Below are 25,714 nucleotides of genomic sequence, written 5' to 3'. Positions count from 1 at the left end.
GTTTGTTTTTTACAGTAAGTTTGTTTAAAATTATTTTAAACAAAGAGAAATGTCAGACTGAGACCTTTATCCATTCTGCATCATTAGGAGGCAAAGCTATTACTTTAAAAACAGAAGAATTGTATAGCTGTTTGGATTTTCCAACGTGCTCTTCATCGGTCAACGATCTTGTGAGTCACAGACAACAAGAATCATTTCCCTTCATAGTTACGGAAAGTGAGGCTCGGTGAGATTGTAGGATGTGCCCATGAAATCAGGACCAGCTAACAGCCAAAGCAGGACAAATATATATATATACATACACATACATACACACACACACACACATATGTATGTATGTGTATGTACATTCTGACTCCTTGTTCATTTCCCTGCCCCGCACACTTTTATTTCTAGTAACAATGCATTGAGTGGCATTTTGTCTCTTACTTTATAAGAATACCTTTGTCATTTATATAAATTGTGTAGATGTGTTATTCAAAGCAAATTGAGGCTCAGATTTCTCCTTTCTCTTCTTGTTCAGATAATGACAGTACTGTTTTAAGGCAGGAGTTTTTGACAAATGCTTTACAATAAGACAAAAAAACCCCTTGATTTTAGGAAAAAAGTGATTTGTACTAAGAATGTTCCTGGTAACCTGGAAAGTAGATACTATTACACTAAGGGGGCGGGGGAATACTCAAACTTTTCCAGTCTCCAGAAGAACAGGCACTGAAAGGAATTTGGGGAGAATTTTTCAAGAGAGTAGAAATACTATGTTTTGGGGGGAAAGTAAAATATTAAATTAGGTGGTTAACACATACCTCCAAATCAGAAATTTATCGTTTTCTTATGTCTTCACAAGAAGATGCTAGGGCTTATTTTGGGTCCAAAAGGAGCACATTTCATGACCTTTTGAAAAGGAAGGCAGGTAGGAAGCTTAGTTAGCATAGGCCCAGCTCTACCTGGTGGGAGGCAGAGTGAATCCCGGAGCTCAGGGAATGGCCATTTGTGCCTTTGATTTAGGGGCATTAAACATAAAAAGATGCTCATTCTCCCTCCTCCTGGTCCTCCCTCTGCGGCTGTTCCTGGTGAGATGAGGTGGCAAGGGAAGAGCTGTGGCCTGCGGCACTGTTTGCTCATCAGATGGTGTTCCCTGAGATTGTTGGCGAGCAATTCAACAGCAAAGTTCTCTTAATTTTCCTTTCTTCCCTGCCTTCCCTCCTTCCCTCCCTCCCTCCCTTCCTCCCTTCCTCCCCGCCCCCCACACACAGGGTTTAGTGATAGTAGTAGTGGATAGACACAATTTAGTCTCAATTTAATGTAACATGATCACACCTTTTGTTTTTGGCCTTCAATACTGATCAAAGCCTCCATAGGCTCAAGAGGTGTTTTGTCTGAATTATCCAGCCTTTTGCCTCAACTCACTTTCACTTGGTGGTGAAGATCTGATGAAACCATGCTCATTATGACATCTGAAAGATAGAAATACATGGGTCTGATTCTGAAGGGGCAAAAACATCTAAAAATAGCCAAGGTGGGAAAGTCATCCCATATGTAATCTGAACTGTGGTAAATAATTTGCTTCACGTTTGTTCTTCATGTTGTTTGTGACGGACTTCATTTCATAGATTCTCAGAGAGGGCTCTAGATAATATTTCTGCTCACACAACCTAAGAACATAAGAAATGACCACCACACCATTCAGCCGAGGATTAAGCTGATAGTGGCACCAAGAAATGATTAATTGGAATCTATGACACCACTTCAAAAGCTGGAGAACTGGTTGGTGTGGGTGCATTTGCTAACTATATACAGAGATTTGAAGGCAAAGAGCAAACAGAATGCTTTCTGGTGCTAAGAGAATCATGCAATAAACATTTAATTGAATCAAAGACTCCCTGATTTTCTTGAATTGGGCTTAATATATGTGCAAAAACAATGAGATAATTAAAATACTTTGTATTTTTCCCTGGCTGGTGTGGCTCAGTGGATTGTGTGCCAGCCTGTGAACTAAAGGGTCACAGGTTCGATTCCCAGTCAGGGCACGTGCCTGGGTTGCTTGCCAGGTTTCCAGTAGAGGCTGTGCGAGAGGCAAACACAATGATGTTTCTCTCCCTCTTTCTCCTTCCCTTCCCCTCTCTCTAAAAACAAATAAATAAAATCTTGAAAAAATAATAAAAATACTTTATATTTTGTTATATTCTTGGAATCACATTTTAAGGAGAATGTAAACAAGCTAAAATGCACACAATGTACAGGAACCTGGATAGTAAAAGGTGTGAAAACAACAAATGAAGATGTGTGAGCTTTTTAACTTGGGGAAGCAAGGCTTTGGAGAGGGGTGGTAGGGGAGATTAGCTAGGGGAGTTGTATTCGAATGGCTGCATAGCTCTTACGTGTGTCAAGGGGTACGTCCATTTTGCCATGCTAAGAGAGCAGAACCGGAACCAATGGGTGGTTCCAGAGAAGCAGAATTTTGAACAACATTTAAATACCTTTTATAGGTCAACCATTGTGTTTTCTATCAATAGAACAGGCTAAGTCCACAAAGCTCTAAGCTCCTTTCACTAGGCAAGTTTGAACAGAAGTTGGAGGGCAGAACATTGGGGATGCTATATGATGGATTTCTTCCTTTGGGAGAGATTGGGCTGGGTATCCTGTGTGGTTCCTTCTAACCTTTAAGATCCTAGTATTCTATCATCTTTTTATTGTAAAGGAACTCTAAGTGTCAACTCACTAAGAATAAGATTTCAGGTCATATACTCTAATTTAAATAAATGTATCTAGAACAATCAGAAGAGTTAAGAAACACAAGAAAAAGAAGAAAAGTGTACTCTTCAGTAAAGAAACCTCAAAACCTTTATTCTAGAAAGTGAAGACAAAGTGATGTTCCACTGAGTTCAGAACTAAGATGTAGTCAGGAAGGAGCCCTGAGTGTTAGAACAGACATCTGACACACTCTAAACTCTTCACTTTACAGTGAAGAAATTCAGATGCAGGTGTCTTGCCAAAGTCAAGTAGACCGTGGCAGAATTAAGATAAAAGTCCATTTTAATGATCACACTTACAACTAATTCATGATGTGTGGGGTTATTGTCATTGTATTATGTGGAGGAGGGGACTTTGCATAGCAATTTTGGATGTAAAGTGTGGTCAAGGAGGGCAGTAAGTGGGGGGTGGGAAATGAGGGACATCTGTAATAGGGTCAAGAATAAAAAATTAGCTGGAAATTATCTGGTAAAATCTCGGATCAGTTTATGGAAACACTTCTGATTAAGAACTCTCTGAAACTTACACTGACTTTCCTAGGAGGTGCTGAGTCTGTAAGCCATGCTTTCATTCAAGCCAAGGTTGAGTGGCCATTTGCTGGGCTGTTTTAGAATAAATTCATATCTTCAATGGGATGAGCTAGATGGACTCTCTAAGCTACTTCAGATCTCTGCATTTTTCTACTCTGAAAACTTTAGCCTAATCTCCTTTACTTGCAGATGAGCCTGCTGCGAGTCAGAGAGGTTGACTTGCCCAATGCCACACAGCCTCTTAATTTGGGGAGTTACAGAGTGAATACAAGCAGAGGTCAGAGAACTGACCTCCAATAAATATTTGGGAGTGAGATGGAAACCTGAAATGATTCTCATGTTTTCTCTCCTGACAGATCCTCTTCATTGTATTTTCTGGTTTTAACTGCCTTCTTCTCTCTTCGAATTCCCAGTGTGCACACCAAATAACTTTTCCTCCATGATTTTATTTATAACTCTGTGAGCCTTTTCTTATTATAGTCTTATTACTGTCTTTATAATAATGTATAGCCACAATCAGATTTGGCATCATCACCACTGGCTTAGAGACTTAAACTCAAATCTTACTTTTGCTAATGATTACACTCATACCTTGGTACTCGTTGGCCTCAGAACTCATCAAATTCTGTACTCCATCCCACTTTGATAAGAAAAAAATGTTCCAGCACTTGGCGCTTGCTCGGGACTCATTGCAGTTGCTAGAACTTTATGAGGTATGATGCTGTCCCGCAAGTGAAAATGCTTCATCTCTGGGTGCTTGTCAGTTCCGGCGCTTGTCACAAGTTCTAGCATGAATTAGTGACAAGTACTGTATATTACTTCCCTTATTTGGCATCTGAAATATGAGGAGAGGGCCTTACAAGTCAGTAAAGAATGGAGAGGGGTGTGAGATAAGGGATATATAAAAGTACCTACTGTGAGATCCTGGATGAAAAGTGCTAGAGGAAGATAATAAATTATAATATAGATCAAAACATATCACTTTGGTCCTTTACACCATACTTCATAGGACTATTGTAAAAACATGGTTAACTCTAATGTATCATTAGTCTTGTGCTCCATCACCATTATTACAAAAGGATTATTATGTTCTTTCCGAATAATTTTTTTTATAACTTCATCTTACTTTCTTTTTTGTCATTGTCCTACTGCACGGGCGCAGAGAGGACAGGTGGGTCCTGGATGAAATAGGAGTCAGAAAGTTTCACCAAGGATGCTTCATGTAAAGCGCCCTTTTGCTCCCCAGCACCTAACCACCCCAACTACATCTGCGCAGGGTTTCCGTCATCCCTGACAGACATAATGCTGCGTAGGGAGGGAAGTTAGAATTTTAGAATTCAAGTCCATGGGAACTTTCTTAAAAGATAAAGAATTGCTTGTATTTCCAGCATAGAATCTACTAGGAAAATCCAGGATTTAAGTGTTCATCTTAAGCTTTTAAGATTTTTTTTTTAGTTTAAAAAGACCCACTGTATGAATATACCTCCCCAACAAGGATAAGCAAAAGAGTTGTTAAAAAATATTGACTAATATAACCTTTGAGGATTATCTGAATATTTGGAGCATCCATTCTCTCCCTAGCCTCCGTGGCTACACACGATGGGGTTATTAAGTACTTACCAATATTCTAGCCAGAAGTTAAAGAATGGCCAAATAGTCTTTATTCCTCCTCAGTGCTTGACTTGGGATGGGTGGGAATTAAACTGTAGGAAGCAATGGGGATAAGGGACAATAGGGTGACACCATATTCTGAGTTTCAAATGGGAATAATTTATAAGCTAAGAGCAGAAAACTAATATTTTGTGCTTGCTTTGATCTTTTTCTGTCTATTTTTCTCTTTCAATTCCTAAGCTACTATTTTTAATTTTAAAAGATTTGGGTTTTATCATTTATTTTTGCATGTTGCTTAAAGAGTCACATAGTTCTATAAAGGGTATTTTAAAAAGGGAGCAGTCCCTTGCCCCCTTCCCTATGCTGTTCACACAGGCAACTAGTTTCAGCAGTGTCTGATTATTTGGGTGTCTACTTAATGCTTCCAAATTATTTCACTGAATTGCTGCTTTTGGTATTTTTATTTTAGGAATTGTCTAGTACTTCATGTTATAAAAGAGAAAGACTCAGTTCTTGTTCTCTGCTGCTCCTACCACACATGTGCACCCATCCACCTCTTTCCTCAAGATTGGCATTTTGGGTACATCGCTGTTATGACATGGATGTGCTTCAGCTAAACCGGGCACTCAATTGTGATTACTTTTCTTGTTCTGCAAGACGTTTTGTTTTTCTTGGAGTTAATACTTATCTTGTTTTATTCTTAATTTTTAATGTACCTGTGACTAATTTACCTCCAAGCTCCTCACCAGTTGTCTATATCCTCCTCCTAAGATATTCATGTATTCTTAACATTTCACTTTCCTGAGTAAATCTCTCCCAACGCCTGTGGTCTGTTTCATTCTGGATTCTCTTGTCAATGCACCTCCCTTTCCTCTATCCCAGGGAGTCCTTTCATTTTATTTATTTATTTATTTGAGAGAGGGGAAGGGAGGGGAGAAAGATAGGGACAGAAACATCGATGTGCGAGAGATATATTGATTGGTTGCCTCTTACACACCCCCAACTATGGACCTGGCCCACAACCTTGGCATGCGCTATGACTGGGAATCGAACTGGTGACCTTGTGGTTTGCAGGCTGGTGCTCAATCTACTTGAGCCACATCAACCAGGCCTGGAGTCCTTTCATTTCATTATTGTTTCTTTTACCTTCCCCTTTCTTGGTTCACTTTCTCATTTTGGTGAAGAACATCTGTAGTTTCCTGATTGCTGTGTGAAAGTCATGTGTTTTGAAATATCCTTGTATAAACATTTCTTTGTTCTAGTCTCACAGCTTATTAATATTTGGCTAAGTACAGAATTCTAAGTGGAAAATCTTTTTGAATAAATTTGAAGGCATCATTCAATTGAATTTTAGCTTCCAATTGCTGTTGTGAAATCTAAAGCCATTTGATTCTTGATTCTTTGTCTTGTTTTGTTTATTTTTTGAGGCTTGTAGAATACTCTATTTGTAGGTAGTATACTGAAATTTTACAATTATGTGCCTTGGTTAGAAGCCTATTTTTTGCTCCCTGTTCTGGGTATTCAATAGGTCCTCATTTTCAGTCTGAAAATTCATCTATTTCAGTTATGGGAAGATTTCTCAAATTAATTATTTGATGATTTCTATTTCTCTTTTTCTGTGTTTCTTTATGGAACTCCCATTATTTGGATTTTACCTTCTGGATTTATTCTTTAAATTTATAATCTTTTTACCTTTTGGCTCTGCTTTCTGGGAGAATTCCTCCATGATATCTTCTAAGCTTTGGGTTTTTTAAAATTTCTCCTACCATATTCCTAATTCCTGAAATCTCTTTTAGTTTCTTTATCCTCTTGCTTTTTTAAAAATCATATTTTCTCCAACATCTTCAGCCGTTTAGGACTCCATGGATATCTGCTTACATTTCAGTATGAGAAAGGAGAAAGCTGATGGGAAATTATGAATACACGGTGGGACTTGCTGACGGTCAGCTTTACATGGCTGAGTTCTTTAGTTGGAGAACTACTGAAGTCAGGAGTTTTAGGTCTTTTCTTTTAACCTCGTCAGATTACCCAGAGATTTTCCAAACTCCTGTTTGTAAGATGAAGGCCCCACACTCGGGGGCCACGTGGCAGAAGTGGAGCTGAGGTCTCTGTGTTTAGAACACACATGTTCGCTCTTGGCTGTTTTCAGTGCTGTGGCTCCTAGCAGAGAGCTGTGCCTCACTCCAGACACACTGTTCCACCCTTGGGCGGGGGAGAGCAACCCTTCCCTGGGCTGGTGGAGGCAGGTGTCCTCACTCAGTCCTCCTCACCTCCCTTCACCCCCACTTCTAGAGGTAATTGACACCATCAATTCCTGAGCAGTTGGGGGTCTTCTTCAGTGTAGGTCAGATCAATTCTTGGCTGCCCTCTTTGCTAGGTTAGAAGTTAGTGTTTTTGGAGTCTGCCATTTTTTTACAACTCATTTATCTGCTTTTCAGGTTTCAAAATTGTGTTACTGTTGTCCCTCCTGTTTTTTCAGTCTTAATATATGTGTGCCTTTTTTTTGAAATAGAATATCACCAAGTATAATTTATTTATTTATTTGTTATTGTTGTTCAAGTACAGTTGTCTGCATTTTCTCCCCATCCCCACCTCCCACCTTCAATCCTAGCCCCCTGTGGCTTTGTCCATGTGTCCTTTATACATGTTCTTTGATGACCCCTCCCCTTTTTTCTCCCATTATCCCCCTCACCCCTCCTCTCAGGTTATATTTTGCTTGCTTGTTTGTTTTGTTTTATTGTTTTGTTGATTGTCACTTATAGATGAGATCATTTGTGTATGCCTTAAAAACGCCCTTTTCTGTGATTTTAGTGGGAGCTTGCCAAGACAGTGAAATACGTGTGTGTGTGTGTGTGTGTGTGTGTGTTCAGCCTACTGTATTTGTCCAGAAACCTCATATTTTAAATCTCATGTTGTTTTGCTCTGGCTTTCACTGTGAGTGAGGGGGTGTTGATCTTTTACCTCAGTGTTTCCTTGATGTAACTGAATTGGTTGAGGTTCAGGAGAATTGCATCATCATTAGAACAGATAGAAAAGGCTGACAGCATTGCCAGAGCACAGAACAGCCCTGCCTACCTCCTAGTCAATGATGCCGTGCAAGTGGCCTAGGACCTATCAGTGTGAGAGCATTGGGAGTTAGAGTTAACCCTTAAGGATCTTTGTGGAAGTTCCTGAATAATTTTACAGGATATTCTTAAAAATCTCAAGGTGAGGGAATTTATGTTACTTCATTTTCCTTGGTTCAAATTAATTTGAAGCCTAGGTCCCTAATTCTCTGAGTAAGAAACAGAAAGAACACACAGAGAGAGCAAGACAGAAGTACAGGAACACAAACACACACCTCCACACACGTGCACACACATGCTCCTAAAGAGAATGCGGCAGACAGGACGGGGAGAATTAGAAAGTGATCAATTAGGACATTAAGTGTTTTGTGGCACATGGACACATCTGTATTTTGCCCTGATAACAAGGCCATCAGCTCATTTTCAGAGGGCGGCTGTCCTCTTCAGCTCCATCCTCAGATCAAAGACATACTGGCTGCTTGCATTTTCCAATCCGAATGGGAATGCTAATTTATACTCCTTAATGTGTGGCGGTAAGAGACTCCTTCAATTAACTGAATTCTATAGCCAGCAAAATAAAAGGTATACAAAGAGGCGCAGGCTGAAAGAGCCAAAATTCTCATTAAATCAAAAGGTCCAGTATTCATTACCTCCTGCATCTGAGGCTAAACCCCAAATACAGGGATCATCAAAGGAGGCTTAATGGGTTAAATTGAGAATATAAGCTAATTAAAACATTAGACATGGCTAAATTGTTCTTTGATATTCATCTAAAGGTTTCATTAAAAATAGGTGCTTGAGGTTTGTACGATAGGGGATTATCAATTTTATGTAGAGACAACAAATTTAGGGACTTCATCAACACCGCGTCAAATGCTCCCGTTATGTGGAGGCAGCAGAGGGACTGGTAAGAGACATCGGATCCACCGGGGCGCAAGGTGTGGGGGCAAGCCAACCGGCTTCTTGACGGTGGCTTCGGTAGGGGTCTGGATGGGAAAGAAGGCATGGGGTTGATTTACAAGACAAATCTGCCATAGAGGAGGAACTGATACATTGGTGCCCCAAACTATTTAGCATAGAGACCTACATTGTTTTTGTTCACTGGCTATTCATTCTGTTCTCTACTTCCTACTCCTGTGCACTTTTTGGATTTTAAATGTCTGAAGGTTGTTTCCTCCACTGTCACATTTGCCCCATGAGTGTATCTACTATTTAAATATCTCTTGCAAAAGCGTGGGACCCTAGTGACAGAGGGTGCCCTGGGAGGCCTTTTCAGCAGCCCCAGTGTCAGGTGGCCTCTGTGAGCTGTCAGCTCCATGAAGGGCATTTATGGAATCTTTTCAGATGTTTCCAAGGCTTCACTAAATATACAGGGGTCCGGCACAAATAATGCCCCTTTTTATTACAAAATCTTTTGTTACAAAATCATAAGCACGTAATTCTGTAACAACAATATCACACTGAGGCACATATGACATTTTAGGTGATATGTTCAAATTAAAACTATAGATTATTACAACCATATTTTTACCCTACCAACCACACTCAAGCAGGCGTTACTTCTGCTGGACCCTGTATTTGCCCAAAATGCTCATATCATTGTAATCCTCTCAACCTGTTACACTATTTAATAGCAGAAGACCATTTATGCAGCTTATTGAAAATTAATTACTTATGTGGCAAGGGGAAATGAAAGGGCAGTGCAGAGGCAGCAAGGGAGATAAACCCTGCCTGCCAAATTCTCGCTTCCTCTCTTCATAATACCCAAAGAGCCCCTATATTGAGAGGTGGAGAGAGTTGAAAAGTCTGTTCACTTTGCATCTTGTGATGTGATTTTTTTGTTACATTTTGGGGAAGCCCCAACTTTCCACTTATTTCACTAAGTCCAAATCAAGTAACCAACCATGAAGAATAGGAATCTTTAAGATCAGGGAATAAAATTTTAAAATGAATGAAAAATCTGCCTTCTAAAACTTTTTGCTTTTCATTGACCAAATGTTTGCTTCGGAAATGTCATTTCTCAGTGCCTTCGTGTGGAAGCTGTGTGATTCCGCTTAGTGAAGTTGCTCGGGGGGAAGAGACAAATCCTGTTCTTAGTCTGGAGGCACCGGGGTGAGGGGACAGCGCTGAGTCTCAGGTTCTTAGCTCCTCTGAGAGCCTACTTCAACATACTTACAAAAGCGGAATAAATGTCTAAACAAAAATTTTACTAGGACACATGTTTCTTCTTTATTTTTCCTTGATACTATACAAGTTTTGTCTGACAATATAGACAACTTATAATCAGGGATAGAAGGGGTAGGACACACTACGGATAAACAAACCCCACAACATTTAAAGAATTTCACTTTGTGCTACTGTTTTATTTATTTATTTATTTATTTATCAAACAGATTTTGGTTTATAGAAAAATTAAGTGGGCAGAACATAAAGTTCCCATATGATCCCTTACCACCTACCAGTTTCCCATATCATTAGCTCGAGTTAGTGTGGTGTATCTGTAACGATTGATCAACAGTATTATTAACTATTGGTAAATGCTACAGTTCATATTCGGGTTCATTTTCTTGTGTGGCAGATTCTAGGGGCTTTGAGAGATGTACCGTGTATAATGGTGCACATCCAATGACACAGAAGAGTTTCCCTGCCCTAAGCATCCCCTTTGTTCCAACCGCTCATCCCACCCGCCCTCCCACTGCACCCCTGGCAACCGCTGATCTTTCTACTGTATGTGCTGCTGTTTTAAATCTCTTCCTCGCTGGGAAAACAACTAAGAGGCAACTGCAGTGTTCATGTATCTTTTTGTCTGTCTGCTTACCCATTAGGAATAGAAGTTATGAACACACACTTAGCGTTAGGGAGAAATCCGTAATGCTATGAATGCTTGAGAGTTGGACGGGATACATTATCCTTCCAGATTCTTACTCTAACAGGGAAAGGGAATCTTTAAAAAGGTATATTTAAGACAGCAACATTGATTTTTCCTTAAGAACTTTTATATTTCCAAATGCTACTTTCTAATATAATGATAATACATGTTTTGAAGCATATCTTAGAGAGAATTAGTTAAACTTGCCCTGATATCTGCAGACTATCCTCGTAATTTAATTCATTTTCTGCTATTTTTCAGTAAGTAATTAAAAAGAACCCCTCTTGAATTTATCTAGTCTGCTATTGTAGACCATTTGCTATCAACTCAAAGTTCTCAATTAGGTCTAGTGTTGTCATAATTACTCGGTGTGTTTTCCCACAACTCCCAGATAATAACTGTTGGGATGAAGAGTTATTTTCTCACTGTAGACTAGACTGTGCATGCTTGTGCTCGCTGTGATGTTTTGACAAGGATTCATTAACCAATAATAAGGCCCCAATTAGAGGCATTAGGCACCAAGGCCTTAGCTAGGCTTACCTTTTATTTGTTCCTCAACATTGTCTCTTCTTGAGTTTCTAGATAACTCCCAAGAGACTCCTTTCTGTACAAAACAATGTCACGAAGACAGCTGTCATTAAACTCAGCTACTTGTAAAAAACGCTCCAAGAGGACGTCTCATTGGAACCTCAAGATGAAACAGCACAGTAAAAAAAGGAGGCTGTAATAAGAGATAATGTGTGGTTTAAAGGTCTCGTATTTACCCCCATTCTTAGTGCTCAGGCAGATTAGCCACTGTGTCTTTCAGTGGCACGTATGACACCTGGTAAAATGCAGGCCCCCTGTCACCATAGCACACACGCTTAAAGTCCCTTGTTTTCTCGCAGGCGGATTCTTTTTGCTTCTTAAATATCTGAAACGAACAACTATAAAAATAATCACTGATCCGTATGAGTCTACGAAAGGTTAACATTGTCATTAGTACAATTTACTTTAAAGGAGCAGCAAAACATCATTTGTCACTCACTGTTTTTGCAGAGTCTCTTCCCTGTCTGGTGTCACAGTAGCTTAGTGACAGTCCGCTGGGTCTTGTGAGGCCCCTTGGGGCCAGATGAAGGCCTGTTGTGATCCTTTTTTTTATTCCAACCCCAAGGGTTCAACAAATAGGCCCTATTTCTTTAGTCAAAGTCATTTAAGGTGTCGTTTGTCACTCTAAATATTTGTGTACAGAGAATTTTGATGTCCTATAGTCCTATAGGCCCCATGACAGAGACTTGCCTTAGGAATAAAGACACTGTGAAATGTTGTATGACAATCAACTGAATTTTTTAACCAGCTTCAACCGAGTGTGAGTTGTTGATGGTATGTGTGAAAAATACCTGAAGGAATTACAATGCTTAGGGTAACAGAGAAATAGTTGTGGGGTGATTTTTAAGTGTTCTGGAAAGGCAGGAAATAGCATCCCTTTTATTGGTCAACCTACGAGTTGCTTTATACACATCTCTTACAACTTTACCTGTGTAGCGATGAAGTTGCCGGGTTGTACATGTTAAAAACTTGATAAGGGACATAGGAATGCATATTTCAGAATATGGAACTGCATTATGTAAGTTCAAGTCTAAAACTGAAATCTGTATCAACTACATGCCCCTTGCCCACCCAGTAAAACAAGAATTACTTCTTCCCATACAGAAATATCCGGCAGGGCTGTCCTAGGTGTTGAAAGACTGGAGTTTAGACCTGGCTGCTCAGCAGGACTGCGGACTTCCGAGTCCCATTCCCTTTTCTTCATTTCCATTTCCTCTCCTGCAGAATTGGCGGTTGAACAAGAGAAGCCTATTCCAAGCTCTAAATTATTTTAAGATATTCTAGTGGAAATGAAATATTTGTAAAAATTTACCCTGTCCCTTTAATGTGGAAATATGGAAGTGTCTCTCAGCATTATTTTATCTTTCAGAGTAAGTTTAAATTTAAAGCCATTAAGAAGCATTTCATGTCATGTTTCTTAGAAAAGTCTTTACCATGTAGCTGATGGTTCCTCTTCTTTTACAAATATATTTTAGGAGCCGTTTGAGCTGTGATTTTTCTAAACTAGCTCCTCAGGTATGACTTTCCAAATACCACAAAAACACGATTTGTCAGTTTACTCTTTATCATCAGATACTTGTTACCTTTCCAGACTTGCGATTCTAACTGCTTCCAGTTTCAAGAGCAAGTTAAGTACGGGCAGCTTTTATACCTCATCATGGCTTATGTAAAATGCATCCAGCATAGGAGTAATCTCCAAAGCTAGTCCTTATGCTGCCTCTGTAGATGAACAGATCTGTCTTCAATCATTGTTAAAACTGTCCATTTCTGGATATGGCGTCTAAGGGTGTGATGCCCATCTAACACAGGCAAGTAAAAAATTAAATCATCTAGGTTCATTTTCAGACCTGGGAACTTTATAATGTTCATTCAACTTCAAAATATTTTAAAAAGTAAAAATAATTATTAGTACTGACATCCATAGTAAACTATGGAATGATTTTGTGTTACCTAATATTATTTCTTTGTGTAAAAGCACACATTTGACAACATTTTAAGATATTTGTGATGGCAAGATGCCCAGCAAATTTATATACTTGGAGTAACTTTTTTAAAATCAATTTTTATTTTTCAATTATAGTTGATGTACAATATTATATTGGTTTCAGGTGTACTCCCCAGGGATTAGACATTAAATAATTCATTAAGTGATCACCTCGACAAATCTCATACCCATTTGACACTGTAGTTATTATAATATTAATGACTGTATCCCTTATGCTGTACTTTACATCTCCATGACTATTTTGTAACCAATTTCAACCAATTTGTATTCTCAGTCCATTCACCTTTTTCACCCATCCCCCAACACCCCTCCCATCTGGCAACTGACAAAACATTCTCTGTATCTGTTAGTCTTTTTCTGCTCCGCTTATTTGTTTATTTTGCTTTTTAGATCAATTGTTGATAGGTATGTATTCATTGCCATTTTGTTGTTCATATTTTTTATCTTTTTTCTTCCTTGTTAAAAAAGACCCTTTAACATTTCATGTAATACTGGTTTGGTGATGATGAACTCCTTCAGGTTTTTCTTGTCTGAGAAGCTCTTTATCTATCCCTTTATTCTAAACGATAGCCTTGTTGTGTAAAGTAATCTCAGTGTAGGTTCTTACTTTTCATCACTTTGAATAGTTCTTGCCAGTCCCTTGGGGCCTGCAAAGTTTCTGTTGAGAAGTTAGCTGACAGTTTATGGGAGCTCCCATGTAGGTAACTGCTTTTCTCTTGCTGCTTTTAAGATTCTCTCTTCATCTTTGAGCTCTTGCATTTAAATTATGATGTGTCTGGTGTGGGCCTCTTTGGGTTCATCTTGTTTGGGACTCTCTGTTTTCTGGACTTGTGTGTCTATTTCCTTCACTAGATTAGGGAGGTTTTCTGTTACTATTTTTTCAAATGAATTTTCAATTGTTTGCTCGTTCTTTTTTTCTCCTTCCGGCACCCCAGTGATACAACTGTTGGTGTGATTGAAGTTGTCCTAGAGGATCCTTTTTGAAGAATACATACACACACATAATGAAACTTATTATGTATTAATATATATAAATATATAATGTATATATACACATATTAATAGGTAAATATGTATATATTTATATATACCTATTAATGTGTATATATAAATACATATTATATATGTAATCTGTTCTGATTGGGTGTTTTCTTTGATTCTTGGCTTCATCTACTTTACTATTGATACCCTGTAAACTATTCTTTTTTTTTCTTAATTTAAAATATATCTATTGATTATGCTATTACAGTTGTCCCATTTCCCCCCTTCACTCCACTCCATCCTGCCCACCCCCTCCCTCCCACATTCCCCCCCTATAGTTCATGTCCATGGGTCATACTTATAAATTCTTTGGCTTCTACATTTCCTATACTAATCTTACCCTCCCCCTGTCTATTTTCCACCTATCATCTATGCTACTTATTCTCTGTACCTTTCCCCCCCTCTCCCCCTCCCACTCCCCTATTGACAACCCTCCATGTGATCTCCATCTCTATGGTTCTGTTCCTGTTCTAGTTGTTTGCCTAGTTTGCTCTTGTTTTTGTTTTAGGTGTGGTCATTAATAACTGTGAGTTTGCTGTCATTTTTGTTGTGCATATTTTTTATCTTCTTTTTCTTAGGTAACTCCCTTTAACATTTCATATAATAAGGGCTTGATGATGATGAACTTCTTTAACTTGACCTTATCTGAGAAGCACTTTATCTTCCCTTCCATTCTAAATGATACCTTTGCTGGATACAGTAATCTTGAATGTAGGTCCTTGCCTTTCATGACTTGGAATACTTCTTGCCAGCCCCTTCTTGCCTGTAAGGTCTCTTTGGAGAAATCAGCTGACAGTCTTATGGGAAGACCTTTGTAGGTAACTGTGTCCTTTTCTCTTGCTGCTTCTAAGATTCTCTCCTTCTGCTTAATCTTGGCTAATGTAATTAGGATGTGCCTTGGTGTGTTCCTCCTTGGGTCCAGCTTCTTTGGGACTCTCTGAGCTTCCTGGACTTCCTGGAAGTCTATTTCCTTTGCCAGATGAGGGAAGTTCTCCTTCATTATTTGTTCAAATAAGTTTTCAATTTTTTGTTCTTCCTCTTCTCCTTCTGGCACCCCTATAATTCGGATGTTGGAACGTTTCAAGATGTCCTGGAGGTTCCTAAGCCTCTCCTCATTTTTCCAAATTCTTGTTTCTTCATTCTTTTCTGGTTGGATGTTTCTTTCTTCCTTCTGGTCCACACCATTGATTTGAGTTCCAGTTTCCTTCGCATCACTATTGGTTCCCTGTACATTTTCCTTTGTTTCTCTTAGCATAGCCTTCATTTTTTCATCTAATTTTCAACCAAATTCAACCAATTCTGTGAGCGTCCTAATTACCAGTGTTTTGAACTGTGCATCTGATAGGTTGGCTATCTCTTCCTCACTTAGTTGTATTTTTTCTGGAGCTTTGAAGTGTTCTGTCATTGGGCCATTTTTTTTTTTTTTGTCTTGGTGGGTGTGTTACTTTAAGGGGCGGAGCCTTAGGTGTTCACCGGGGCTGGGTAATGCTGGTTGCTGAGCTGTGACGCTGTATGTGGGGGAGGGGCCAAGAGGGCACCCGCCTCACTCTCCACCGGACTCCAATCTTTCACTCTGCTACCCACAATCAAACAGGCCCCTCTGGTGCTGGTTCCCGAGTGGGTGGGCTTGTGCACACCCTAGGCCCCTGTGGGTCTCTCCCACAACCTCTCCTTTGAGGCTGGGAGTCTCTCCTGCTGCCGCCCCAACCCCCACAGGCGTTTTCAATCAGAGGTTTGAGGCTTTATTTCCTGGAGCTGGAGCCCTGGGTTGCGAGGTCTGCTTCTCTCCCCGCCTTTTGTCCAGTTTATCTGTGCGCGAATGTGGGGCCGCTGGGTGCTACCTGCTGCTCTGCCTGCCCCATTCTCTGCCACTCTGAGTCCGGCCCTCTCGGTTTTTCTGTGCAAATGTGGGGTCGCAGGGTCTGCCAGTGGCCAGACTGTCTGCCCTGTTCGTCCCACACTCCGCCAGTCTCGGCCCAGCCACGGCAACGCGAGTCCTCTCTGCCCCGGTGCCCATCTCCACCCCTCCTACTGGTCTGGATGAATGTTTATTTTTTATTTCCTTGGTGTCGGACTTCCTTGCCGTTCGATTTTCTGTCAGTTCTGGTTGTGTGAGGAGGCGCAGTGTGTCTACCTACGCCGCCATCTTGGTTCTCCGATACCCTGTAAACTATTCTTAATTTCAATGAGTGTATCCTTCATTTCTGACTGGTTCTTTTTATGGTTTCTATGCCCTTTTTTAAAAAAAAATTTATAAATGTTCAGGTTTGTTTGTTTGTTTATTTATTTTATTTATTTATTATTGTCGTTCAAGTACAGTTTTTTGCCTTTTCCCCCACCCCATCTATGCCCTTTTTCATGTTGTTGAAGTTTTCACTAATTTCCCTGAAGTTCTCACTAAATTCCTTGAGCATCCTTATGACCATTGTTTTGAACTCTGTATCTGGTGGTTTACTTGCCTCCATTCCATTTAGTTATTTTTCTGGAGACTTCTCCTGTTCTTTCATTTGGGACCTGTTTCTTCATCTCTGCACTTTGTCCGCTTCCCTGTGTTTGTTTCCATGTACTAGGTGGAGCTGCTATGTCTCCTGGATTTGGTAGAGTGACCTTAGGTAGCAGGTGTCCTGTGGGTGCAGTGGTGCAGCCTCCCCAGTCACCCAGGCTGGGTGCTCCAGGTGCACCCGTTTGGGCTGTATACTCTGTCCTGCTGTAGTTGAATCCTGATTGCTGTTGGCGTCACTGGGAGGGATTGACCCAGGCCGATCGCTGTGAGGACCAGCTGTGACTGCATGGAGGAGCTGCTGTGCAGGAGTGGACCCTATGGCATGGGACTTGCTTCAGTGGGGCTCTCGTGCTCGCTGAGTCTGCCCCTTTAGTATGTTGCTTGTGGAGGTGGTAAGGTTGAAATCCAGCAAGGTCTGAAGCTGTCCATTGGGTGCACTGACTCTGGGGCCTCCTGGGAGATACAAGGTCAGCCATTGCCTATGCCCTGCCTGGGGCCACCAGCATGAGCTACCAGCTGATCTGCAGATGGCTGCTACTTGCTCTGGGCTTGAAGGTGCCCAGGTGAGGTCAAGCTGCAAACCAAGGCTTGCTGCTGTTAGTGCCGGGCCTGGGGCCACTTAGCAAGAGGTTTGGTTCATACTGAGGCCAGATGTTGCTTGTTGAGAGGTTTTTTGTTTTGGGTTTTTTTTTTTTTTTTAGTGAAGTCTAAAGCATGAGGCAAGAGAGGCTAGTTGTATGAAAAAGCCACTGGAAACAGCTTGGTGGGCTGGAAAGTTGGGTGAGGCAGGGGTCTCAGGGAATCACCACAGTGGGGCAAACAGTGTGAGCCAGATTGATACCCAGATGTGGTGCCTGCCTGCCCACACTTCTGTCTGGGACAAAGCTCTCTCCCCAGTTCTCACCCTGATGCCAGAAAATCAGTACATCCCTGTGTGTCCCTGGTGCCTTTCAAGCTGCTGCCCCAGTGCTGGAGCTCAGAGGGAATGAGTCCGAGTAAGTCCAGGCACAGGCCCTTCAAGAGGAACATCTGGGACTCCAGAAGCTCTCCTTCTCACTCAGCCACAATCTCTGCTGATTTTTACAGCCATAGTTATGGGGACTTTCTTCCTGGCACTGGAAGCCTGGGCTAGGAGACCTGGCTTCCTCAGGGGTCGCCTCCACAGCCAAGATATCCGTCTGACTTTATCTGCCACGTGTGAGTGTCTCCACCCCTCCTACCAGTCTCAATGTGGCTGCTTCTTTAAATTCTGGTTTTAGGGCTTACATTCAGCCAGATTTCAAATGGTTCTGAAGGACAGTTTTTGTGTAGCTTAGTTGTAATTGTGATGTGGTCGTGCGAGGGTGCAGGGACTGTGTTTACCCGTGCTGCCATCTTGACTGGTAGTCTGAGTAGGTTGCCCCGATGAAGTGTGGCTCTCTGGGCGGCCTGAGTCGGTGTTCCTGGCCGTGGAGGGTTTCTCTTTAGTGACCTGATGCTCTGTCGGAGCACCGGGATTTGTCCTACTGGAGTAGGCACCTCTAGATCTATCTTCTTTTCTTCTAATTTTATATTAAAAACCTTTGCTAAATTTAAAAGACTTTAGAAATATTTTAGAAATGGTATCTCAAAATATACTGGTGATTAGTCCAATGTGAGTTCATTTTAGCAGAAACTGAAGTGTTTATACATTTTTATTGTCAGGAATTTAAAAGAGAGAAACACAAGTTGATAAACTTCTCTCTGGGTAATTTCCAAGTTTGCATCATGCTAAAGAAGGGTAGAGATTGTTTAAGAAATCAAAAGATCCAATATAAAACCAAAAGGCTTTATTCCCTAGTTCTTACTCAGCCCCAAATTCTAACTGATTTGAAAAAAAAATAATTTAAATTTTTCTTCCTACAAGGTAAGATATGGCACCACAATGTAATAGGGCCCCATATTTTAAACCCCATGCAAAGCAAAGAGGGACCACAGTTTGATGCTGATAACAGCTCGCCGCTCTCCAGGCGGAGAGGCTGGTTGGGGCTGCTTTGCTACGTGTCCGTTCTCAGGGTGCTTTTGGTCCCCTGCACGTGGGCCTAGACAATGTGAAGGACTTTGAAAGCAGCTACAGCTTTCTTCTCCCTTTCGTGTCTGCTCTGCAGTATTTCCAGCAGCGAGATTTCAGGCAGAGTGTCTCCTTTTCCTGCATAGGCTGGATCTTTCTGATCCCTCGACACGTGATCAGTCAGATTCGAAGGTTTGGGTTTCGGGATGGTCTTAGCATATTCCAAAGCCTGAAGACATAAAGACAATTTTATTTGAAATAGGAAGTGAGCCCTGGATTCCTGAAATGCAATCTAGACTTAGGAAATGCTTATTGATAATATAAGTGAAGACTATTGCTACAATAATGTACTGAGATGTGGATGGAAATGGAAACCAAACAGAAAAATGCAAATAATGTGGTATAACTTACAGTTTAAACAAAACAAATTAGCCACATAAGGATTTGCTGTGAAAAAGAGTTGAAAAGGGAACATACAGTTGTAGCTTTCAATGTTTTCTTTATAAAACAGAATTTTATTCAGTGTTTGAAAGTAGAGTTCTCTTGCATTTGATCTTATTAAAACCTAATTTATCACAAGGCAATATTAACAGGCCTTTCTAACCAAAGAAGACTTGTTACCACTTTAGGCCAAAGACGTCAGTGTAGTTGATATAAAACTGCACCTCCATTATTACACCAACTTTTCTTGTTCCTAGGCTCTTAGAAATCTAACAAGTCTTTATTAGAAATTAGAAATTATTCGTTTTCCCTCTTTTTGTATACCTATATAAACCTGGATACTGGAAAAGCCAATATTCTTTTTTCTGACTGATGTCAGTTCTGAAAGGCATTACAATAAAAATAAAATGACTAAATAAGATTTCTAAATCTGCCTTTATATCAGGTTTATATTTTGAAAAGAGTCTCTCGATGGCTAAATTAGGAGTGGATAGTATGTATAGGTCCTACCGGGGAAAAAAATACCTTCGAAACAGAAAAACTCCAGCCTTCTCAGTTTTGTGTAGGTGACTTCTGTATGAATTTCTAATTACAGACTTGTTGCCTTGAATCTCTTCATGAAAAAATAATGGATTGAAGGAAAAAAGAAAAAGTGGCACCATGGAAACTCAAGTGGATAGTGGTCTTCAAGATCTGAAGACAAAAGGCAATAAATAAAAAATATGCTGGTCTGGCCCTGGCTGGTGTGGTTCAGTGGTTTGAGCATCGGCCTGCGAACTGAAAGGTCGCCAGTTCCATTCCTGGTCAAGGCACATGCCTGGGTTGCAGGGTAGGTCCCCAGTTGGGGGCATGTGAGACACAACCACACATTGATGTTTCTCTCCCTCTCATAAACAAACAAACAAACAAACATAAAATAGGATGGTCTGTGAATGAGAACATAAAGTACAAATTCCTAAAGGCACCAAAGGGCCCCTTGTCGTCCTCGTTGGGACGGAGACAGAGACCTGCTCTGCAAAGCTCCATGTCTCCACAGAACCTGTTTCATGCACATCAAGACTGGCAGTTGGATGACTCTGACCGAGAGGGAGGATTCTGTATTTTAGGAAATCATTTTTCTTGGACAGAGGACGCTATATATGCCGACCCCTTAGGAAAAACATGGGAGAAAAAATTTGAGAGAAACAATAGAGACCTTTGTTTGACATGGCCCCATAAACAGCACGAAAGCACTAACTTCCTTTTAAGATTCACTCAGTGGTAGAAATTGAAATTGATAGGAGAAACCACCAATCCCGATTCACTAACAAATCACCTCACTATTCGATGTTTATGTGTGACAAACTGGGACCACTACACATAGAAGGAAACGTATGGATGAATAAAGATAATAATAAACTTCAGGAAAAGCAAAAGGCCAACCTTGTAGCATCACGTGTGTGTGTCATTTTTACATCCATGTCTGTAAGTGACGAGTGGTAGCTGGAACACCCCCTGTGTTCACAGACCGTGAAGGAATTCATGACCTCGTGACGTAATAAAGGTATCTTTTTAATTCTAATTGAAAAGGTAACTGCGTTTGTGAGAATTTCTTACCTTCTGCCGAGAGACGGAGGATTTATTTTCTGTTTTTGTTGTGTGTGGTTTGGACAGAATGGATAGTGTCTTCATGTTGTACTCCTTAACCTGTTTTGCATATTCCTTTTGGTGTATTAATTTCTGCATCTGTTCAGGGAAACACAGTTACTGGTCCTGCTGGATTGCTGGGCTCTCTCTTTAAAGCAGCACTGCCCGCAGCGAGCCAGGCCCAATCGCAGCAGCACTGGGGAAACGGCAGGCAAGCGGTTAAGCGATGTTTCTCCGGGAAGCAGCCTCTCTCTGAGGCGGAACATCTGCACAGCAGCCCACCCAGTGTTCCCTTAACATTGGCTACATCACATCCAGCCTCTTCTTTGTTGCATTTACCCAATTTATTTTCATTTTTGCTTCTAACTTTGAACCAGACTCTCTTTTTATGCCTTGAGTGCAACTGCAGTTAAAACACATTAAATGGAGATCTGCTTTCCCTCGAGGACAGAGAATAAAGTGGATGCACTTTTCGTGGGTCAGGAAACTCTTACCCTGAGTGTCTGCTCTGTAGCCGCTGCTCAAAATTACCGCGATGACTCTGCTGGGAAAGACCTACAAGCGTATAACCCACACGTCTCCTTTCATGTGCGCGGGCCCCACTTTCCTGTGCGCAGGCCCTCAACACTAAAAGGTGGGCGCGTAACACAACATTGGCTAAGTAATTTTATTTTTCAGTCAGAGAAATGCCTGGGTCTCTATTGCCAGTGATATTTCAGAAGTGTCTCCATTCAGAGACATTTGAATTAGAGCTTGGTTGTGGGGGCATCTTATACATTTTTGCTAAAAGACTGACAGGTAAATCCAAGCCCGAAAATACTGGGAGCACATCACACTCACTTTATCTCTGATGGACTCAAGGTCAGGTCCAAGGCCTCCGAGCTTCACGTCTCTTTTCTGGTAACCTTTCAGCTTGGAACTCTAAAAACATAGTCACAGAGACAGTTTGTTTTAAGAACTCGAATGCCCTGCACAGTTGTCACCACCACCGCATAAGGAAGGGAGGAAGGGAAACGGAGAACGGGCGCATTTCCTGACAGTTCTTCCATTTTAAAGATGGCTACTGGTAATAGTTTCTTTGGTATTTTGCAGCTGATTAGCTAACATGTTTTGACTTTTCCACTCCTGCAATTAAAAAATTTGAAATTGTGAATATTATGAATAAATAATTTCAAGCGAGCCAAGTGCTGTTTTGTTAACATTCCAATGTAACATATATATTACGACTTTGTTGCTGCTGCTGCTACTAGTGTGTCTAGTCTCGTCCAGTTCACCGCACCAAGTGATGGCCCTGGAAGAGGCAATCTGAATGAACCAGGCCGGCACCTTACCTCAGAATAAGAGCACCCCGTCTAATGAAGTGGTAATAACTCAAAACAAAGTAAACATTTCAGAGTTAAGAGTCTAGGCAGGACCTGCTGAGAAACTCGTATTCAGTGTGATTTGGATATTTTAAAAGGTCCAAATAATTTTATGTGACTCATTAGTATTTTTGTCTTTAAAGGGGCAAAGTAACATGAGGCAACTTAATTAATTGATTATGATATTGAGCCCAATAATAGGCAGGAAAAATTCTAATACTCTCCTGACTATAGGACAGACGAAGACATTTTTCAGACTTCAGCTTTTGTCATTGAAACTGACTTGCCACTTGCAGCAGATGCCCTTGTGGGGAAAGCAAACCCTTTTTCCTTTGAGTCTGTGAGTTTATTTGGTCTCCTTCCTTGGGGAGGGTAGGAAGGACAATGCCAGAGAGAGGGTTTGGGTGACAGTAACTATCCTGGAGCACATCTCAGGCGGTCGGTGAGCAGAGTGGGAGGATGGAGGAGGAGCCAGGCTGAGGAGGCGGCACTGCTGTGCTAACTCCGCATGGCATCTTCTGTGGGCTAACGACAAGGTACATTTTGAAAGCTCCTGGTAATTAATGATTAAGTCCTCAGATTACAATGTATCTGATGTATCTTTTCCTTAGATAGAATTTGGCAGACAGTCCAGACACTTAAAAAATTGTTTCATCATATTAGATACAGTTACCGTATATAATTCCCAGACCATAACAGTGAACTTATGTCTACACCTTGCACTGTCACTGGCCTGCTGACCGACCACCCAGAGGTCATACCAACTAGTGTCTCCACTGTCACTTCCCATTGTGGAGGCTCAGAGCCAAATACTCTTTGCCCCAGGCCCCCAGCACTGAACTCTGGCCCATGAGGAATGAGTGAAAGTTTTCTGGGTTGGATAGAGGATGCATCTTAGGAAGCTCTTATTTGGAATGGTGCAGTGTCCCCACCCTTTCCCTTGACTTTGACTGGAATGTGGGAGTGATTCTAGAGTTGGAGCATCAGAGGCACTCTTGTAGGCAGGGAGGAAAAAAGAATCACACAAATACTGGTTCTGATGTTTTGAGATGTAGAACCATCATGCTAGCAACAACTTTCTTGTAGATCACTTGTTAGAAAAAGAACCCATATTTTTGATGTAGCTGAACATGGTAATTCTGTGACTAATAGCTGAAGGCAAACTTTCTACAGTCATAGAAATTTTCTGTGGTCTATCTCTATGCTTCAAAGGGCCCAAATCATGTATCACATTGGCAGCACTTCTATAGTGCAAGGATTATAAGTTCTGTAAATAGGGTTCGCTCAATTAGAATGTTAAACATTTATAGTCAAAACTCTCAGTGCATCTAATTCTAAAAGGTGAGAGAAAATCCTTTTTTAAAGAAGCCTTTGGACTAAAATTATTAGTGGCTTCTGTTCAAGATGGTGGCATAGGTAAACATGGTTCACCTCTCCACACATCCACATCAAAATTACAACTAAAATATAGAACAACATCACTCAGAACCATCAGAAATCAAGCTGAATGGAAGTCTGACAACTATGGAATTAAAGAAACCACATCCATTGAGACTGGTAGGAGGGGAGCAGATGTGGAATGGGCTAGATTCTCACCCACATGTGGTGGATAAAAATTCAGGAGGGACATCTCAGGAGTGAGGAGTCCCGAACCCACACCAGGCCCCCCAGCCCACAGTTACAGTGCCAGGAAGATAAGTCCCCATAACTTCTGGTTGCAAAAACCAGCAGAGATTGAGTTGGTGGAAGAAACTGCAGGATCCCCAAACAGTTCCTCTTAAAGAACCCACACATGGACTCATGGACTCAGATTCACTCCCTCTGAGCTCCAGCGCTGGGATGGCAGTTTGAAGGGCACCAGTGGCATACTGGGAGAGGCTGAAGTGTCTGGCATCAGAGCAAGCAGAGGCCATTGTCCCTGTTCTGACCCCTCCCCCCTGCAGAGCCACAGAGCTAGCAGGCTGGTGCCATATTTGAGACTCCATCAACCTGGCTAACACTGTTTGACCCAACTTGGGTGGGCCTCTAAGCTGGGTATGGCAGAGTCACTTGGATTCACAAATCCAAGTGAATTGTGAATTTCCATGTGAATTGCTGGTCTTGGCTCTTGTATCACAACTTCCTAAATTCTATCAAACAAGTGACAGCTGGCCTTAGTGAGCTCCAGGCCAGGCACTAGCAGCAGCCAGATTAGTTTCACAGCTTGGCTTCACCTGGGAATCTCCAAGCCCGGCACAAGTAGCAGCCCTCTCAGATTGCTTCATAGCTCAGGAAAAGTGACCCTAGGCAAAACACTGGTCAGGGCTGACCTTGGCCTACACCACCCAGGATACCCCAGGGCCAGTGTACCCAGTGGACCCCTATAGACCATGCTGGAGCACCACTCTGTCCCTGAACAACTGATCCTCCACGGAAGGCAGAGGTTGATGATAAGTGGTCACAGCCAGTCCTTGCAGCTAACTAGCCTGGGTAAATCCCTCCCATTTTCCTGTCAACAGCAACCAAGGCTCAACTATATGAGGAGGGTATACTCAGCCCACGTGAAGGGCATAACTTGAATACCCAGCTTGGGTGATAGAGGGGGGTTGTGCCCCTGGACCCTACAGGACACCCGCTACATTAGGGCACACTACCCAAACATGCAGTCAAAACAGCTCTATCTAATACATAGAAATAAACACAGGGAGGCTGACAAAACACGGAGACAAAGAAACATGGCTCAAATGAAAGAACAGATAAAAGTTCCAGAAAAAGACCTAAATGAAATGGAGATAAGTAATCTATCAGATGCAGAGTCCAAAACACTGGGTATAAGGATGCTCAAGGAACTTAATGAGGACTTCAGCAGCATAAAAAAGATCCAGTCAGAAACAAAGGATTCAGTAATTGAAATAAAGAACAATTTACAGGGGAATAACAGTAGAGTGGATGAAGCCAAGAACCAAATCAATGATTTGGAACATAAGTAAACAAAGGCCAACCAATCAGAACAACAAGAAGAAAAAAGAATCCAAAAAAATTGAGGGTAGTATAAGCAGCCTCTGGGACAACTTTAAGGGGTACAACATTTGCATCATACGGGTGCCAGAAAGAGAAGAGAAAGAGCAAGAAATTGGAAATCTATTTGAAAAAATAAAGAAAACTTCCCTAATTTGGCAAAGGAAATAGACATGCAAGTTTAGGAAGCACAGAAAGTCCTAATCAAGGTGGACCCAAAGAGGACCACACCATGACACATCATGATTAAAATGCCAAAGGTTAAAGATAAAGAGAATCTTAAAAGCAGCAAGAGAA

The 25,714-nt window shown here is 41.2% G+C and overlaps 1 protein-coding gene across 4 annotated transcripts in view; it reads right to left on the bottom strand.

Annotated features, from left to right (window-relative positions):
* Window positions 1-18,849: 18,849 nt before the first annotated feature.
* The window catches only part of JHY (junctional cadherin complex regulator), an 80,467-nt gene continuing 73,602 nt past the window's right edge, over window positions 18,850-25,714 (bottom strand). For all 4 annotated transcript variants that reach the window (XM_053928844.2, XM_045192917.3, XM_045192919.3 and 1 more), the window contains 3 exons: window positions 21,900-21,980; window positions 21,030-21,158; window positions 18,850-19,221 (listed from right to left, as the gene is read on the bottom strand). In XM_053928844.2, coding sequence (XP_053784819.1) covers window positions 19,024-19,221; window positions 21,030-21,158; window positions 21,900-21,980 — 408 coding nt within the window. In that variant the 3' untranslated portion in view covers window positions 18,850-19,023. The remainder of the gene's footprint in view (window positions 19,222-21,029; window positions 21,159-21,899; window positions 21,981-25,714) is intronic.

Source organism: Desmodus rotundus, chromosome 7 (genome assembly GCF_022682495.2).
Source record: "Desmodus rotundus isolate HL8 chromosome 7, HLdesRot8A.1, whole genome shotgun sequence".
In the NCBI taxonomy this organism is placed as follows: Eukaryota; Metazoa; Chordata; class Mammalia; order Chiroptera; family Phyllostomidae; genus Desmodus; species Desmodus rotundus.
Note: the sequence above shows the minus strand (reverse complement) of the source record. Positions and strands in the feature narration are given on the sequence as shown.